Here is a 16,419-nt window from a genome sequence, read left to right as displayed (position 1 = left end):
ACATTAATATTAGGCTCCATAAAAATTAGATATATCTTCAAGTTAAATAATATTATAATAAAACTACACAGGACACACATGGCTATTTTTCTTAGGCTTGTTTCTTTTGCTGATTCCAGGAACTAGGGATCTTGTTGTAATTACTATTGTGCTGACACAAACTTTTAAGATACTTATGAATTATGTATTTGGAAAATAAAAAAATATGTAACAACAATAAAACAACAGCATAAGGAATTACATACCTATCTTCATTTTTGGCTTCCAAAGGAGGAGCAGGGCCTCTTGACTGACCAAGGGGGTCAAATGCAGAGCCTGGGACATAATTCAAGAACTCATATTTAATTTGCAACTCAGCATAATTGAAGAAAATAAGAAACCTTGTACTAGTTACTTATTTATTAAGTGGCTCAGATTACCAATTTATTGAATATTCAGGACATTTATCATGCCTATATAAACTTTTTGAATATCAAGAAATTGGTGAGATTTTTAACATACAGAAAACTATTTAAACAAAACTTGTGTGTTAACATATAAAAACAAAAATGAGATGCTCTCAGTATTTACTCCTCCTCCACAGTAATCTATTCCTATTATGAACTCTAAATTATCAATCATGTGAGCAATAATCTGGCATTGGCTTTTTAATTGATCTTACTGGTAAATATACATTAATTTTGTCATAATAATTTTATTTTTTAATTATTATTTACATTTTATATTTAAATACTATTTTTACCTTTACTTTTCAAAAATCAAACTCTAACTTATGTAAAATAAAACACATATTTTTCATGTACAATTTGGTACAATTGGAGAAATTATATGCCAGTGTGACCACCACCCCGATTGAGATGCAGAGTATTTTTATCAGCCCTTTTCTTTCTTACGGTAACTAAAATAATGGCACACCTCATAATCAATACCACATTAGATTTTAAGTGGTAATAATACTTACACATACAAAAATAGTAAGAAATATGAAAAGATCTGAAAAAAATTAGTAGAGACATTATTACAAACCTCTCAGAGCTGCTTTGGTAAAACCTGCTGCTCTCACTGCTGTCATAGGTCTAGTAACTCCATCCTTAAAAGAATAAGAATCATTTAAAAGTATTTACAATTCTACAAATGACACATACCTAAACATAACCCTAATTTTAATACTGATTTTAATCACTATCTGCTTATTCTGTGCATCTGCTTCTCTATGTCAATCCTGTCTCTTTGCTTCCCCCTACAAATGTATAATTTCTTGCTCTAACTGTGCTTACTCCATTTGAAAAAAACTCATGGATTTTTACATAGCACTTTATATAGCCAATTAGCTGCTTATTCCCCTACTTTTGATTGGTATCTTCTATGACCATGAAAAAAATCAGACATGGTTGTAAATGACAGCATAGGAAAAATGGGTCCCAGAGAGTACCACACCAGCAAACCATCAGTCCACATCCACTCTCCAGTGGGATCTCATCTGAAATCTCAGGACGTCCAGAGATTTGGCCTCTAAAGATTTCAAACAGTCCAACCTGTAGCCCACACTTTAAATAATCAGGGTCATTACATCAGTAACACCTTCTTTAGCATTTTAAAATAATATAATAAAGAAAAGAAAACTTTGCTAATAATATTTTAAATCACCAGAGAAGCCCCAAATGAACGACCACATGACAGAAATACCTGGATAACCCCTGTCACGGGTCTTCCTCCCATAGATGATGCCAGGGATGTTTTGGACTAGTAAACAGAAAAATAAGTTAAAATAATTTCAAAAAAATCTATACTTAATTTTATTTAGAAAGTTTTATTTTCTTCATTCTATTGGCAGATGAACCTAAACACATTTTTTTCCATGTATCACCTGAGGACACAGAATCAAACGGTAAAACTCTAAAGTAGACATCAGCAAACTACAACCCTCAGCCTTGTAAATAGTTTCCCTGGAGCACAGACACACCCATCTGTGGCTGCTCTAGCACCACAAATGTCAAGTAGCAGCAGAGACTGTCTGGCTTGGAAAGCCTAAGCCCTTAACAGAAAATATTTGCTTTTCTATTCTAAAACAGCACCAAAAATCAAATTTGTAAGTAATACATATGTGGGCTGATTAATAAAGGCATGTTTCACATGACACATAGTCATACTATATTATGTATAAAGGCTACTTTATTCATATAAAGGGACAGCACGAAGGTAAGTGCCCTGGACCTCTAGATTCTGAAACTGTTTTTCTGACCTCTATGAAGTGTTAACATAAAGACAATCCCATCTCATTCTCTCATGTTTCTCCAGTTCCTTTACTATTTCATATAAACTAAAATATCCAAATTTGGGCAACATTTAAAAGATTTTTCTTTATAGATTTTTATATAGCATCTTTCCTCCAAATATCGCAAATAAGAGTAACACTCAAATATATGCCTTTGAAATTTTTCTTAAATTTTACTTTTTATTTTACTTAGTTTAATAATTTTATTATATTTTTATTACCATTTAGCCCCCTTATACCCCCAAATTTTACTTTTTAATGATTTGATTAGTAAGTTTAAAAAAATTACCAACATATTTACATTTATATAACATGTAACTTCACATAAAATGTATGAATGGAATACACATGGGACTTGGTTATATTATATAAAAAAATGAAAGGAAGTCAATAAACACACACAAGGTTTACAAATAGAAAAAGGTAGTAAAATGTTTTCTGATATATTTACAATCAAAATGACCAGAATATTCAAAGCTATTAGTCAAATAAGACTTTTATAATGTTTGTAACTATTCAAAACAAAAAATATATCTGGGGCATGGACTGAAAGATAGCCAAAATTATTAAGAACTGCCTAAAATGAACTTATATATAAGAAAAAGCATCTTAATATTTTCAGCTTAAGAAAACCTACCCCATATCCAGTAGCTACAGGTCTAGTAACTGCTGTGCTTGGTATTTTAGCAGTTATCTTGGGGAGGAAAAAAAACATAGTTAATAGAAGTCAGATTAGGCTATATAATAGAAAACTGGAAAAGAGATGGGAAATATAAACTCATCAATAGAGAAGTGTTTATATAATACTTAGAATAATTTCCTTTTAAATTATCCTACCTATTAAGGAGTCCAGGAATTTTAGGTATTGGGAAGGAGACTTATTCTGGATTCATTTCACAGGAGAAAAGGGCTTTAGGATGACCAGAGGTGCCTATAGGACAGATCAGTTTTCGTGGTTGCTTCCATCATTTACCACAAATACTTATTACTGCCAGCCACTAGGTCTAACAATAGACAGGATTTGGAGTTAGAGAATATGGGTTCAAATGTCAGCTCTCTCTCTATTAGCTGAGTTTATTTAATCTCTTTGAATCTAAAGTTTCTCACCTTTGAAATAAGGATACAAGGTATGCTGATCACAAAATTGTAGTTGGAATCAAACAGGACCATGTAGGTGAAACTGACTTAAAGATTTCAGCTGTTAGGCATATTTGTTTGAAACATTTGATGAAAACATCAATACAGAAGCTCTGCTTCTGGTTATGATGGACTACTGTTTTAAATAACGTTTCCACTAAGAATTAATAACCTGGGGACAAAAATAATTTTGTAAAATATCAGTCTGAATACATTTAGAGAACCACTGAGGAAGTAAAGAATTGCAAGTTTTTCAGATAAGGAAAGGGGAAGGCTTGAGAGGTGAGCCTGCATTGCGGTCTGCTTTTCTCCTACAGGCATCTGCTTATTCCAAAGGCAAAGCTAAGAAGCTGTATGTAGCTTTTTGTAGACTCACAGGCCTGAGGAGAGCTGAGGGCCTACCAAGGTGGCTGCCCTTGTAATAATCTGAGCTTTAGACTGTGATCTCAAAAGGCTAAGACTGAAAAGTTAAATTAGAAGTATATCATCCCTCATAAAGACTGATGTCCAATTTAGGATCATCTTAAACTCAATTGGATTAAGGCGAACCAGGATTCCTAGTGTCCCCGGGGAAAAAAGTAAGAGTGAATTCTCTCTAGTGAAAGATGAGATCACCTAAGACTGTTATCCAGTAGAACTGTCATCCAGTAGAACTGTCCTGCACTGATGGGAAGTCTGTACCTGCCTTGTCTGATGAGTCAGCCACTAGCCACATGTGGCTGCTGAGCATTTGAAATGTGGCTGGTTGTAACAAGAATCTGAATTTTTAAATTTTACTAAATTTTAAATAATTTAAGTATAAATAGTCACATGTCACTAATGGTTACCATGCTGGACAGCACAGACGTACTGAGATCTGTCCAGAAAGTATCCAGCCATATACTATTAAAAAATAGAGACATTTATTGAAGAAGATACAAGATACAAGAAAAATTGTACACAGGACAATGATGTCCCCATTCCCTTCAAAGTAGGCACCTTGGGACCTCATACAGTTCTGTCAATCACCATCAGCTGCCCCACTATATCTTCCTGAATCTCATTGACAGTCTGAAATCTCTTCCCTTTCAAAGGTGATTTTAGTTGTGGGAAAAGCCAGAAGTCACAGGTTGCCAAATCTGGTCTACAGGGGGCTGAGTTATCTGGGTGATTTGATGTTTTACCAAAAAACTCTGCACAAGACGTGATACATGAGCTAACACATTGTCATGATGGAGCTGCCAATCACCAGTTGCCCATAGCTGTGGCCTTCTGAATCATTCGAATAGTTTCCACAGTGGAATATTCAAGCTTAATGCAAAATCTGATGCAGATCTATTGCTCTACCCACTCAGTCATTTTTAATGTGATGGCCACACAGTACACATGCTCACTCAATAGCATCTACCACCCCCACTGATGAGTACAGTGAAGTCGTCATTATTCACACATGCACATTCCAGTCCATTCTTCTTGGCTGCCAAGTTACAGTGATGTCAAGCAACCCATTCTCCTTATATTAACAGTGGCTGGAGTTTTTCCAGACAGACCTCATATGTATCACTTACTGGATTTCTTTTCATTCTTTTGTTTTTCTTGGCTTTTGGTTAGGCAGTCTTGCCTCCTATATGTCTGGTTGGTTTTGATTGAATGCTAGACATGGTAAACACAAAATTTTAGAGATAATGTAAGGCTATACAATGTCTGTTTGCCCTGGTTTGATTCCCAGTCAGGGCTCATGCCCAGGTTGTAAGTTCAATCCCTGGTTTGGGTACATGCCCTTGTCAGGGAGCATAGAGAATGCAGGAATGCAGGCTCTTTCCTCTCTCTCTCTCTCTCTCTCTCTCTCTCTCTCTCTCTCTCTCTCTTTCTCTCTATCTCTTTCCCTCTCTCTCTCTCTCTCTCTCTCTCTCTCTGCCTCTCATTCTCCCTCTCCCTCTCCATGCCCTTCCCCTCTCTCTAGAAACAACAACAACAAACATTAAAGCCCTGACCTGGTAGCTTAGTTGGTTAGAGCATCCTCCTCATATGCCAAGGTTGCCAGTTTGATCCCTTGTCAGGGCACATACAACAAGCGACCAATGAATGCATAAATAAGTAGAACAATGAATCAACGTCTCTCTCCCTCTCTCTCTCTCCCCTCCCACTTCTTCTCCCTCTCTCTCTCAAATCAATTTTAAAAGAACATTTAAAAACTTGACCTAATTGACAGATAACAGGTCTTAGAAAAAGCTGGAAAGGATAGGGTCTCAATACTTTTTCTGAGAACAAATGGAAGGAAAGGCTTATATTCTTTATATATATTCTTTCTCTATATAAAGAATAATAGTATATACATAAACTATTATTCTTCTTAACTAGTTACAAATAACTAAATCATATTTTTAGCATTAGTCAGACCTCTTCAGACAGAGCAGATCCTACCCTGTCTCTTCCTTTATTCACCTCACACCCTTACCTGTCATACCTCTCCTCCCACATCTAAGGTCAGTCTTAACTGTACATATCTTTTAACATTCAAATGTAAATTTATCCTAAGCAGCCTATTCTGATTGTCCCAGTGTCAGATAATCTTTATTTATGGCCCCATAACAATTTATACTCTTTCTCAAAGAACTTTCTACACTTCACTATTTCACTTAGTACCAACCTTGTTCATTTTGAACTACAAATGAAGCTTGGAAGATTCCATGCATGTTACAAATCAGATGTCTATGCTTTGAATGACATATGCAAAAATTTTAGTAATACTGAAAAAAATCATACTATCAATTAATGTACTGGTGGAATATAAATTAATTAATCGAGTGCCATTAATCCTAGGGAGGAGTAGTAATTTATAAATTAAGCACCAATGTTTTGAAGAATCACTGTTTATGTAACCTTAAAAATTAGAAAGACAAATATCTTTTAAACAATGAGTGACTTAAACATATTAAATAAATAATATTTATGTTCTCAAAAGCCTAAACAATTATTTGATATAAAATATAACTATAAAACATTGCTGAAAGAAATTAAAGAAAATTCAAATACATAAAAAGACATCCATGTTCATGGATGGAAAAACTTAATAATATTGTTAAGATATCTACACCACCAAAAACAATCCACAGATTCAATCCAATACCTACCAAAATCCCAATGCTTTCTTTAGAAGAAATAGAAAAATTCATTCTAAAATTCATTTGGAACCTGAAGGGACCCTGAATAGCCAAAATTATTTTTTAAAAGGTGAACAAAGTTGGGGAACTCATATTTCCTCATTTCAAAACAGATTAGAAAGCTACAGTAATAAAAACAGTGTGGTACTGGCATAAGACAGAAGAATAGATCAATGAATCAGAGTAAAAAGCCCAGAAAAAACCCTCATATATATGGTCAAATGATCTTCAACAAGAGTGCCAAGGCCACACAATGGGGCAAGTCAGTTTTTTCAACAAATAATGGTGGTAAAACTGGATATCCACATGCAAAAGAAAGAAGTTAGACCTTTATCTTGCACCATACACAGAAGTTAATCAAAATGGATAAAAGAACTAAACATAAGACCTAAAACTATAAAACTCCTAGAAGAAAACAAGGGGAGAGTTTAATGATGTCAGACTTTCTTGGATATGACACCAAAAGTACAGGTAACAAAAGCAAAAATAGACAAATGGAACTACTTCAAACTTTTAAAATTTTGTGCATCAAAGGACATAATCAACACACTGAAAAGGCAACCTTCAGAATGAAATAATGTATTTGCAAATCATACATCTGATAAAGGATTAATATCTAGAATATATAAAGAACTCCTAGAACACACACACACACAATCAAATAACCTATAAAAAATGGGCAAGGAAATTAAATAGACATTTCTTCAAAGATAATATACAAATGGCCAAAAAGCATATGAAAAGATACTGAACATCACTAATCATCAGAGAAATGCAAATCAAAACTACAATGAGAATTACCTCATACCTATTAAAATTGCTACTCTAAAAAAAAATAGAAAATAACATGTGTTGGCAAGGATGTGGAGAAAGTGGAACATTTGTGCACTGTTACTAGGGTTGTAAAATGATGCATCCACTATGGAAAACAGTAAGAAGATTACTAAAAAACTTAAAAACAGAATTACCATATGATCCAGCAATTCTACTTCTGAGTATTTGTCCAAATGATTGAAAACAGGATCTAGAAATGATATGCACATAGCCATGTTCACAGCAACATTATCGAAATATACAGACAGTTGAGAGGATTCCAAGATGGCTGCAGAGTGCTACACTAACCCACTCCTGCCCCTAGGCCAGATTTACAGCTAAATTCTGGAGCAATCAACCTGAATAATAAACTGAAAGCCAGCTGAACTGAAATAGTAAAACCAAAGACTTACAAAAGAAGCCCCACAGAGACTAGTAAGAAGGGCAGAAACGTGAAAAAGCTAGCCCCTGCACCAGGTTTAGCAGTTACCAGAGGGATACTGGGACTGCAAAACTCCCACTGCCTCTCTAGGAGGGTGAGGTCTCAAGCCCATGCAGGGATCCCCAACCCAGAGCAACAGAGACAGGAAGAGGAGTCCAGCATAGCATTCAGTCTGCCTGGGAGACCCAGATGCCACCTTTTCAGGGTCAAACACTCCTATTATTACAGCACCAGCCTGGGGAGTGCATTTCCTGGTCTCTGACTGCTGGTGAGCCCACTCTGCCATACTCAGGTCCTGCAGACAGGTCTGCTAGCTGCACCAGCAGTGACTTTTGGGGCCCTCTTATTCTGGGGAGGCTCTTAGCAGAGACCCAGACAGTGACTAAACTGTTTGGCTTTGGAAAGAGGGATCATGTCACCCACTTCAATTGCACAGATGGTGCCCCTCCCCCAACCTGATGAATCGCTTGGTTGGCACATCCTGCTGGGTTCCCCTGAACGGGGGACCAGAGTGCCATGTAAAGCTGGTACTTTGAGACCACATCTTACAGAGAAGATTTTGTCCAGGAACCAGATGGGCAGGGACTGGTGGCTACATTGCAATGAGGAGGGTCATTCATATCTCCTCAGTGAGCTGAAGCCTGCACTACTCTGGAAAGAGAAAGAAGTGCCTGCCCCTTTTCTATAGGGTTGTGGGTACCACCCCCAAAGGGAGACTGGATCAACCCTCCCAAATTCTGAATACCCTACCCCGCTGGGCTCAGTTTTGTAGGGAGAAGGAAGAGCAGCTCAATGTGGAGGCATTAAAAAAGTGATTTCCTCCAAGGTTATTGTCTGGGACTGGGACAAAGTGCTTAGCCCAGTCCTGCAGGCTGCCCCAGCATTACTCCAATGGCAGAGACTCTTTTGATCTGTTCCCCTGAGCCCTGGCTGGCTGAGCTTGCTCCTGCAGAGGAGATGATTGGCTGCACCCATTCTGAACCTGCCACAAGCCCATCTGGGGGAACCAGAGTTGGAAACTCTGGCAGAGACTGAGTGCTTTGGCTCTGGAGTACCGGCCACTTCCTCCTCACTGAGTGCCTGACTGCATTATCCCCAGGCAGGGGACACACTAGCCCTACTCTCCCATCCCCGGTTGCCATGTCCTAACAAGCTCCCAACCTGTGGAAGGGACTGTGGTTCACACCCAGCCTGGGTCCACTTTAGTCTTCTTTGAAAGGCCCTAGAGGAAGACCAGCTAACCCCAAAAGGAGGTGGAGTAGCTGACAGGTGGAGACAGAAGTCAGGGAGCCTCAGTCTTTTTACAGATCTGCCCCCAGCTCTAAGCTGGAAGAAACTGACCCTTATATACAAATTGGCCCCTCCCATGCACACCCAGGTCCAATAGACACAGCCACAAGCAGTAAACAGTGTAGTAGCTCCAAAGCTGATTACACAAATCTGACATTGACCTGTACTTAAACCATGCCCACATGGACCCAGAACCAACACAACCAGTGGTGGGCTTCAGACCACACCAGAGCTCAACCCAACTAGCCACACAAGCAGCATATCCAAAAGGGAATTCTGGCAGGAACCAGACCCTTCTGGGAACAACCCAACCTAGGGGGACAGTCCCTACATAGCATCTCATACATGGTGATCAAGGTTTACCTTTATGGTCAGCCAGCCTAAAGGGATAACTCCACCCACAAAAGGGCCAACAGCATTCAAGACTCATCTACAACATCAAGGTGCACATAACCCACAAGAAGCATTCCTGGAGTGTGGAGCTCTAGGTGATCTAGAAGGCTGTGCCACTGACTCCAACAAGACACCTTTATCATAAAGTCATCATGACAAGTTTATGAGTCACAGCAGATCTACCTAATACATAGAGACAAAATGGGGAGACAAAGAAATACACCCCAAATGAAAGAACAAGAAAACCCCGCTAGAGAGAAAATGAAATGATACGGAAGCAACAAAAATGCCAAATGCAGAGTTTAAAACAATGGTTATAAGGATACTCAAGGGCCACAGGGAAAGAATGGATGATCTCAGTGAGGACTTAAAGAGATAGTAAGCATTAAAAAGGATACATAAACTTAAAAAGAATGAGTCAGAAATGAAGAATACACTAGAGGGAATCAAAAGTAGGTTAGATGAAATAGAGGATCCAATCAGTGATTTAGAGGACAACAGTAAACAGTAAGCACCAAGCAAAACATCAAAAGATAATTTTTAAAAGTGAGAAAAGTCTAAAGGACCTCTGGGACAACATCAAACATAACCACATCTGCATCATAGGGGTACCAGGAGTAGAGAGAGAGCAGGGGATTGAGAAACTGTTTAAAGAAACAATGGCTGAAAACTTCCCTAAACTGGTGAAGGAAAAAGTCACCCAAGTTCAAGAAGCACAGAGAGTCTAAATGAAGACAAAACTAATGAGACCCACACCAAGATACATCATAATTAAAACAGCAAAGATTAAACACAATGAGAGATCTTTAAAGCAGCAAGAGAGAGACAATTAGCTACCTGCAATGGAGCTGTCTCATAAGGCTGTCAGTAGATTTCTTAACAGAAACACTTCAGGCCTGGAGGGATTGGCATGAAATATTTGAAGCGATGAAAAGCAAGGACCTGCAACCATTACAACCAAACCAGTACTACAAGAAATGTTAAAGGGCCTGATTTAAGAAGAAAAAGAAATAGAGAGAGTGGAACGTAGATATAAAGAATAAAATGGCAATAAATAACTACTTATCAATAATAACCATAAATGTAAATGGATTAAATACTCCATCAAAATACATAGGGTAGCTGACTGGATAAGAAAACATCACCCATATATATGCTATCTATAATAAAGCCACCTCAGAAAAAAAGATGTACACTGAATTCAAGGGATGGAAAAATATTCCATGCAAATAGAAATGAACAAAAGACTGGGGTAGAAATACTTATATCTGACAAAATAGACTTCAAAACAAAGGCAAAGAGACAAAGAAGGTCACTACATAATACTTAGGGGGGGAATCCAACAAGAGTACAACCCCTATATGCATCTAACACAGAAGCACCTAAATATATAAAGAAAATTGGTGGACATTAAGGAATAGATTGACAATACAGCCATAGTAGGGGATTTTAACACCCCACTGTCACCAATGAATAGATCTTCCAAGCAAAAGATCAACAAGGTAACAGCAACTTTAAATGACGCACTGGATCTGAAGGATTTTATTGATATTTACTGAACATTTTATCCAAAGCAGGATAATATACATTCTTCTTAAGTACACATGGAACATTCTCAAAGATGGACCACATGTTAGGGCACAAAATAAGACTTATCAAATTCAAGAAGACTGAAATCATATCAAGCATCTTCTCTGGCCACAAATAATCATATGAAACTAGAAATCAACAGCAACCAGAAAAAAAATTAGAAAACATTCAAACACATGGAAGCTAAATAGCATGTTATTAAATAATGAATGGATAATAATGAGATCAAGGAAGAAATAAAAAGTTACCTGGAAGCAAATGAAAGTGAACAAACGACAACCCCAAATCTATGACATATAGCAAAAGCAGTCCTGAGAGGGAAGTTCATAGTATTATTACAGGCCTACCTCGAAAAGCAAGAAAAATCTCACATAAACAATCTAACCAGACACCACAAAGAACTAGAAAATGAATCAAAAACAAACTCTGGAGTTAAGCAGAAGGAAGGAAATAGTAAAGATCAATGTGAAAATAAATGACATGGGGAATAAAACAACACAAAAGACCAATGAAACTAAAACTGATTCTTTGAAAAGATAAACAAGATTGATGAACCTTTAACAACGCTCATGAAGGAAAAAAAAAAGACACCTAAACACATGGTGGCAAGGTAGGTGGGAGCAGAGCCCACTGCTGGAGCAGATTCTCCCTGAGCCCAGCTGGAACACCTAACCGATCTCCTGAGCAACAGAGAGAACAGCCAACAGAATCCCAGCTTATATGAACTTTGGAGAGAACAGCCAACAGAATTCCAGCTTATATGAAGTTTGGAGGCTAAAACTGTAGAGGACATTGAAAAACAGGTGGTAAGGAGAATGTGTCAGGACAGTAAGGTCCCTGGGACCCGCGTGGGGACCAAGGCTGCTGCGCCCTAGAACCGGCTCTTGCTGCCATGGACAGCTGGTGCAGGATCCTTAGAAGAGAACTGGATCAGCAGCTCCCTCCTCTACCAAAGTAGGGAAGACAGCAGCAGGACCAGGAGAGACCTGGATGCTTGAAGCTGCTGGGGGGAATAAAGAGGAAGCAGGAGACGCAGGAGAGGAAGCAGGAAGTGTTCACCTGCTGGGACTGTGGATGCTGGCTAGATCATCACCAGAGAAACTAGGGAGCTGGGCGACACCTGGAGAAGAGAGAAGAGATGGGCCATGTGGGACCCTGACCTGGATAGTCTTCGGTGAGACTGGTGAGAAAGTTGGGCTGTGTGAAAAGTCAGTTGCTTGTTAAGAATGGCAGGCCTAAACAAGAGGATATTACTCAAAAAAAGGCTCTCAGCCACTGTTTAAGGAACTCTCACACAGTGGCTTGCTAGTGAAGAGGAAGAAGGAGGTGCGCTATACGGACTGTTCAGAAGAGGGCAGTAGGGCTCAGGAAATTAGCAGTGCCCACAGAGACTTAATTTAGTGTGGGAGCTGAACTGCCCTGAAGAGACTTTGAGAGTGCCCAGCACCCACATCAGCAAAGAGAGTGGTATGTGAGTTGCCCCTAATTAGTGCACCTCACAAGAAGCACAACTGGTGGATTAAGGGTGTGAGCCTGGCCCAGATGGACAGTGGGGGCCCAGCAGCATATGCAGGACCTGGGCTGGAGGCTAGGCAACTGGAGGCCCAACTGAATATTGAAGCCCAGACCTGGCCCCCATACTTACACAACTACAGGAAGGGAGAAAAGCAAAGTCCAGGAAGACCAGTAGAACTTGCTTGGCAGGTTTAAAGTCAGCAGGAGGGTTTTTTTTTTAACTTTCCCCTCCTTTTTTTTCCCCAAGTGACAAAATAAGACCTGGAATTGCAAAAGGCCCAGAGAATGATCGAGAGAGGGAGCACAAGGATCATCCCAGTAGCAGAGAAACTCAGACAAATTTCACATTGTTATCCTATATAACTTGCATTTTACTGTTTATTTGTATTATTATGTTTTCATTATTTTTACTTCTTTTATTTCATTAGCATTTTTTATGTCTCTACTTTCTGTTTAGTTTTCTTCATTTTGTTTGTTTAACGGAATAGTTTGGTTTTCCTTGTTCTCTCTTTCACATTGTATTTTAATTTTCCTTATGTCGCATCGCTCATGTTCTAATAACACACTACACTTGGTCATATACTTTCTATTCCTGTTATTCAGATCATATATTTCTTGTTCTATTATTGGTCTTCCAGTATTATTGTAAATAATTGTGTTCCATACAATTGTAAATAATATATACAGCACCCCTCCCTAGTCTTAGCCCATTTCACTGTCTTCCTGAGCTTTATTACTGTTGTGGTTAACTCTATTCTCTTGCACACTACGCCTACTTTCTATCCTTTACTCTCACTATATCTCACCATCTAATCATGCACAAGTGCTCTGTTTTCTGGATTCAGCTTACAGTCCTTCTCCCCTCTAACAAAAGTTTTATCTCTCTTTCACCTTTTGGTGGCTAGCTGGGTGAAATATCACAGTTAACACTCTATTTATCCAAAAAATCTCCTATCTCTTCTCTACTTGTTGGAACTTTAAATTCCATAGAATACTATCCCACTGTATTAATCCATTTGCATTCCCCCTGCCACTGACCACATAAAAGAGTAGTTGGGAGCTGTGAATACCAATATACCTGCTGGAAGAGAGAACCCACAAACAAAGGAACCACAGACAAGGAAAAACCCAAGTACAACAAGAGCGCCCATATAAACAGAAGAAAGGGCAACCCTAGAACATTAAGACAAAGAGAGCAAAGAGACCACACCACTGAATCCCACAGAACTCCTACCATAGAAGTTCACCCTACACAGACAGCTAGCAAAATCAAGAAGCTCAGAACAAACAAAAAGAGTCACCTAAAATGGAGAAACCAAAAAAGAACCTTCAATCAAAAGGAATGGAAGTTTCCCACCAAAAGAGCTAAATGAAATGGAGGTAAGCAAACTATCAGATATAGAATTCAAAATAATGGTTATAAAGATGCTCAAGGAACTCACAGACAATTACAAGGAACTGAGTGAGAACTACATCAGCATGAAAAAGAAAATACAAACTATAAACAAAAACCAGTAAGAAATGAAGAATACAATTTCTGAAATAGAAAACACACTAGAAGGAATTACAAGCAGGCTGGATGAAGCAGAGGACCAAATTAGTGAGCTGGAAGACAAGGTGGAAGGAAACACCAAGGTAGAGCAGCTGCATGAAAAAAGACTCAAAAACTATGAAAACAGCTTATAGGAACTCCAAAATAACATGAAATGCAACAACATTTGAATCATAGGAATACAAAAAAGAGAAGAAAAGGAACAAGGGCTAGAAACCCAGACTGAAAAAATAATGATAGAAAACTTTCCAAACTTGGAGAGGTAAAAAAACCACTCAAGCTCAAGAACAGAGGGACCCAATCAAGATGAACCCAAAGAGGCCTATTCCAAGACACATCATAATCAAAATGCCAAGTTTTAAAGACAAAAAGAGAATCTTAAAAGCAGCAAGGGAGAAACAGGAAGTAACACACAAAGGGGCTCTGATAAGGCTAGCAGCAGATTTCTCAACAAAAACACCAGAGCCAGAAGGGAATGGCAAAAAAATGTTCCAAGGAATGAAAAGCAAAGGGCTGCAACCAAGACTATTCTATCCAGCAAGGCTCTCAATTAAAATGGAGGGCAAAATAAGGAGTTTCCCAGACAACTGAAGGCTCAAAGAATATACCTCCACCAAACCAACACTACAAGAGATATGCTAAAGGGACTGCTATAAGAAGAGGAAGAAAAAGAGTGTGTGAGAGAGAGGAACACAGGTAAAAAGGGGGGAAAATGAATACATACCTGTCAATAATAACCTTAATGAAATGGATTAAATGCTCCAGTCAAAAGACATAGGGTAGCTGAATGGATAAGAAAACATGACCCACACATATGCTGCCCACAAGAGACCCACCTAAGAAAAAGAGACCTACACAGACTGAAAATGAAGGATTGGAAAAAAAAGTGTTCCAAGCAAATGGACAGGGAAAAAAAAAGGAGTAGCAATATTTATATTGGACAAAATGGACTTCAAAACAAAAGCCATAAAAAGAGACCCAGAAGGACACTTGATAACACTCAAGGTAAGAATCTACTAAGAAGACATAAACACTGTAAACACATATGCACCCAACATAGGAACATCCAAATATACAAGGAAGATCTTGGAGGACTTCAAGAAAGACAGACAGCAACACACTTATAGTAGGGGATTTTAACACCCCACTGTCAAAAATGGATAGATCTTCCAAACAAAATATCAACGAAGATATTGTGGCGTTGAACAATGTCCTAGATCAAATGGACTTAACTGATATATATAGAGCCTTTCATCCCAAAGAAGCTAAATACACATTCTTTTCAAACACACATGGAACATTTTCAAAGACAGACCTCATGATAGGACATAAAATCGGCCTCAACAAATTCAAGAAAGTTGAAATCATATCAAGCATTTTCTCTGACCACAAGGGACTGAAACTAGAAAACAACCTCAAGGAAAAACCCTAAAACACTCAAACTCATGGAGATTGAATAGCATGCCATTAAACAATGGATGGGTCAAGAATGGGATCAAGGAAGAAATCAAAAAGTTTCTAGAAACAAATGAAAATGAACTCACAACAGTCTAAAACTTATGGGACACAGCAAAGGTAGTCCAGAGAGAGAAGTTCATAGCAATACAGCCTACCTAAAAAAGATAGAAACATTTAAAATAAACGACCTAACCCTACAACTTCAAGAACTGGAGAAACAACAACAAACAAAGCTCAAAGCGAGTAGAAGGAAAGAAATAACCAAGATCAGAGCAGAATTAAATGACATAGAGACTAAAACAACAATCCAAAGGATCAATAAATCCAGGAGCTGGTTCTTTGAAAAGAAAAAACAAAATCAACAAGCCTTTAAGCAGACTCATCAAGGAAAAAAGAGAGAGGACCCAAATAAACAGAGTCAGATATGAGAGGTGAGAGATTACAACTGACACCACAGAAGTACAAAGGAATGTAAGAAATTACTATGAAGAACTATATGCCAAGAAATTTGAAAACCAGGGTGAAATGGATGAAATTCTAGAAAAATATAAACTCCCAAAAACTGAATGAAGAAGAAGCAGAAAGCCTGATGAGAATGAAACAGTAATCAAAGAATTCCCACCACACAAAATCCCTGGACCAAGAGGTTTCACAGGAGAATTTTACAAAATATGTAAGGAAGAGCTAACTTCTATCCTTCCCAGGCTATTCCAAAAAATCCAAGAAGAGTGCATGCTTCCAAAGTCTTTTTATGAAGCCAGCATCACCCCAATTCCAAAACCAGATAAAGACATAACAAAGAAAGAAAACT

The 16,419-nt window shown here is 38.2% G+C and overlaps 1 protein-coding gene across 7 annotated transcripts in view; it reads right to left on the bottom strand.

Moving 5' to 3' along the window:
• IFT88 (intraflagellar transport 88) overlaps nucleotides 1-16,419 on the bottom strand; it is a 193,911-nt gene that overhangs the window by 137,039 nt on the left and 40,453 nt on the right. For 5 of the 7 annotated variants that reach the window (XM_045844893.1, XM_045844899.1, XM_045844894.1 and 2 more), the window contains 4 exons: nucleotides 2,913-2,969; nucleotides 1,687-1,743; nucleotides 1,027-1,090; nucleotides 246-315 (listed from right to left, as the gene is read on the bottom strand). In XM_045844893.1, the coding sequence (XP_045700849.1) occupies nucleotides 246-315; nucleotides 1,027-1,090; nucleotides 1,687-1,743; nucleotides 2,913-2,969 (248 nt within the window). The remainder of the gene's footprint in view (nucleotides 1-245; nucleotides 316-1,026; nucleotides 1,091-1,686; nucleotides 1,744-2,912; nucleotides 2,970-16,419) is intronic. The other 2 variants (XM_045844898.1, XM_045844900.1) reach the window with 2 other exon arrangements.

The sequence above is a fragment of the Phyllostomus hastatus genome, unplaced genomic scaffold (genome assembly GCF_019186645.2).
Source record: "Phyllostomus hastatus isolate PE091 unplaced genomic scaffold, TTU_PhHast_1.1 phas_contig_41, whole genome shotgun sequence".
Taxonomy (NCBI): domain Eukaryota; kingdom Metazoa; phylum Chordata; class Mammalia; order Chiroptera; family Phyllostomidae; genus Phyllostomus; species Phyllostomus hastatus.
The sequence above is the reverse complement of the archived record's forward strand: the minus strand, read 5'-3'. Positions and strand labels throughout refer to the sequence as shown.